The 1,487-nt window shown below is 42.4% G+C and overlaps 1 protein-coding gene across 1 annotated transcript in view; it reads left to right on the top strand.

The window, feature by feature from the left end:
• The first annotated feature begins 1,076 nt into the window (after window positions 1-1,076).
• Window positions 1,077-1,487, top strand: part of LOC147469008 (uncharacterized) — a 498-nt gene continuing 87 nt past the window's right edge. Inside the window, exon 1 of the mRNA XM_086551220.1 lies at window positions 1,077-1,487. This exon is cut by the window's right edge and continues 87 nt beyond it. Coding sequence (XP_086407346.1) covers window positions 1,077-1,487 — 411 coding nt within the window.

Raw genomic sequence — 1,487 nt, 5'->3', positions numbered from 1 at the left:
ATATATATAATATATATATTATTAATTAGAGAGAGAGAGAGAGAGGAGAGAAGAGATGAGGAGGAGGAGGTGAGGAGACAGGAGGAGAGAGAGAGAGAGAGAGAGAGATGGAAGATAGTAGGAAGTGCAAAAGAGACTCTTCCCTCTAAGCTGAACTGGACAAGGAGATCCGTGAACAACGCCATCAAGCCAAAGAGGAATGGCTAAACAGAGAGTACAAAGAGATACAAAGAGATAGAAAAGACGACACCAAGTGACATGAACAAATTGCAACGGAAGGTAAGAGAGGCGAGTGGCATGGAAGGAGTGCAACCCGATGGACGCATCAAGTCAAAGCAAAGAGAAATCATACTGGAAAAAAAGAAAAGAACAGGGATAAATGGTCAGAATATATATAAGAACTATATGACAACAACAGGCAAGAGAAGTTTGAAGTTGAATAGGATGGAGAAGTTGATTAAATCATGAAGTGCAACATGCCTTAAAGAAGAAGAAAGCAGGGAAGACAGCCGGACCAGATGGAGTAGTAACAGAAATAATTGAAGACCTGGAGGAACTTAGGATAAAGTATAACAAGAATGCTGACCAAGATATATGACACAGGAACAATACAGCAGACATAAGCAGATCAATATTCATCGCTCTCCCAAAGAAGCCGCCAAGTGCTGCAGAATACATACAACACCGAACCATCAACCCCATGAGTCATTCAACCAAATTGCCACTCAGAATCATGATGATAAGGATACGAAATAAAATAGGAAAAGAAGTGGCAGAGGAGCAGCGTGGCTTTGTTCCAGGAAGGACACCAGAAACGCGGTTTACATTCCGAGAACTATTGCATAATAGAAAGCATTGAGTGTTAGAACGGCTTTGTTTTATAGATTACGCAACATGAACCTTCTAAGTGATCTTCATATTGATAGAAAAGATCTGAGAATCACCATGAAATTACATTGGGAACAAAATGCATCTATCAGATATGAGAATCGGGAAACCCTGTGAAGATCAGAACGGGAGTTCGACAAGGAGGTGTGCTGTCACCAGATCTATTCTCTCTGTACAGCGAACACGCCATGCGAGCTAGAGAAAGAATGCCTGGCATAAGAATCGGTGGCATCATTATCAACATCTTACGCTATGCTGATGATGCCGTACCCATCACAACGTTGAAAACAGTTGACGTCATAAACCAAGGAAGTGAAGAAGTTAGTCTCGGGATCAACACAAACAAAACGGAGACTATGGACATATCAAAGGAGACCCCATCATGCCACATCGAGCTCGACGACCCCACACTGAAGCAGGACAGCAGTTTCAAATACCTTTGGGCCCTCATATACACAGATGGGAAGTCAACCAATGAGGCTAAGACGAGGGTTGCTCTAGCAAAGAAGGCATTTGCAGACCAGAAGAACATTCTGACCAACAAACATCATTCATTCACGACTCGGAAGAGGATACTTGACTCCTATGTCATAACCATC

This window comes from Penaeus japonicus, unplaced genomic scaffold, assembly GCF_977035675.1.
Source record: "Penaeus japonicus unplaced genomic scaffold, GWHDUDI00000001_assembly GWHDUDI00000024, whole genome shotgun sequence".
Taxonomy (NCBI): Eukaryota; Metazoa; Arthropoda; class Malacostraca; order Decapoda; family Penaeidae; genus Penaeus; species Penaeus japonicus.
The sequence above is the reverse complement of the archived record's forward strand: the minus strand, read 5'-3'. Positions and strand labels throughout refer to the sequence as shown.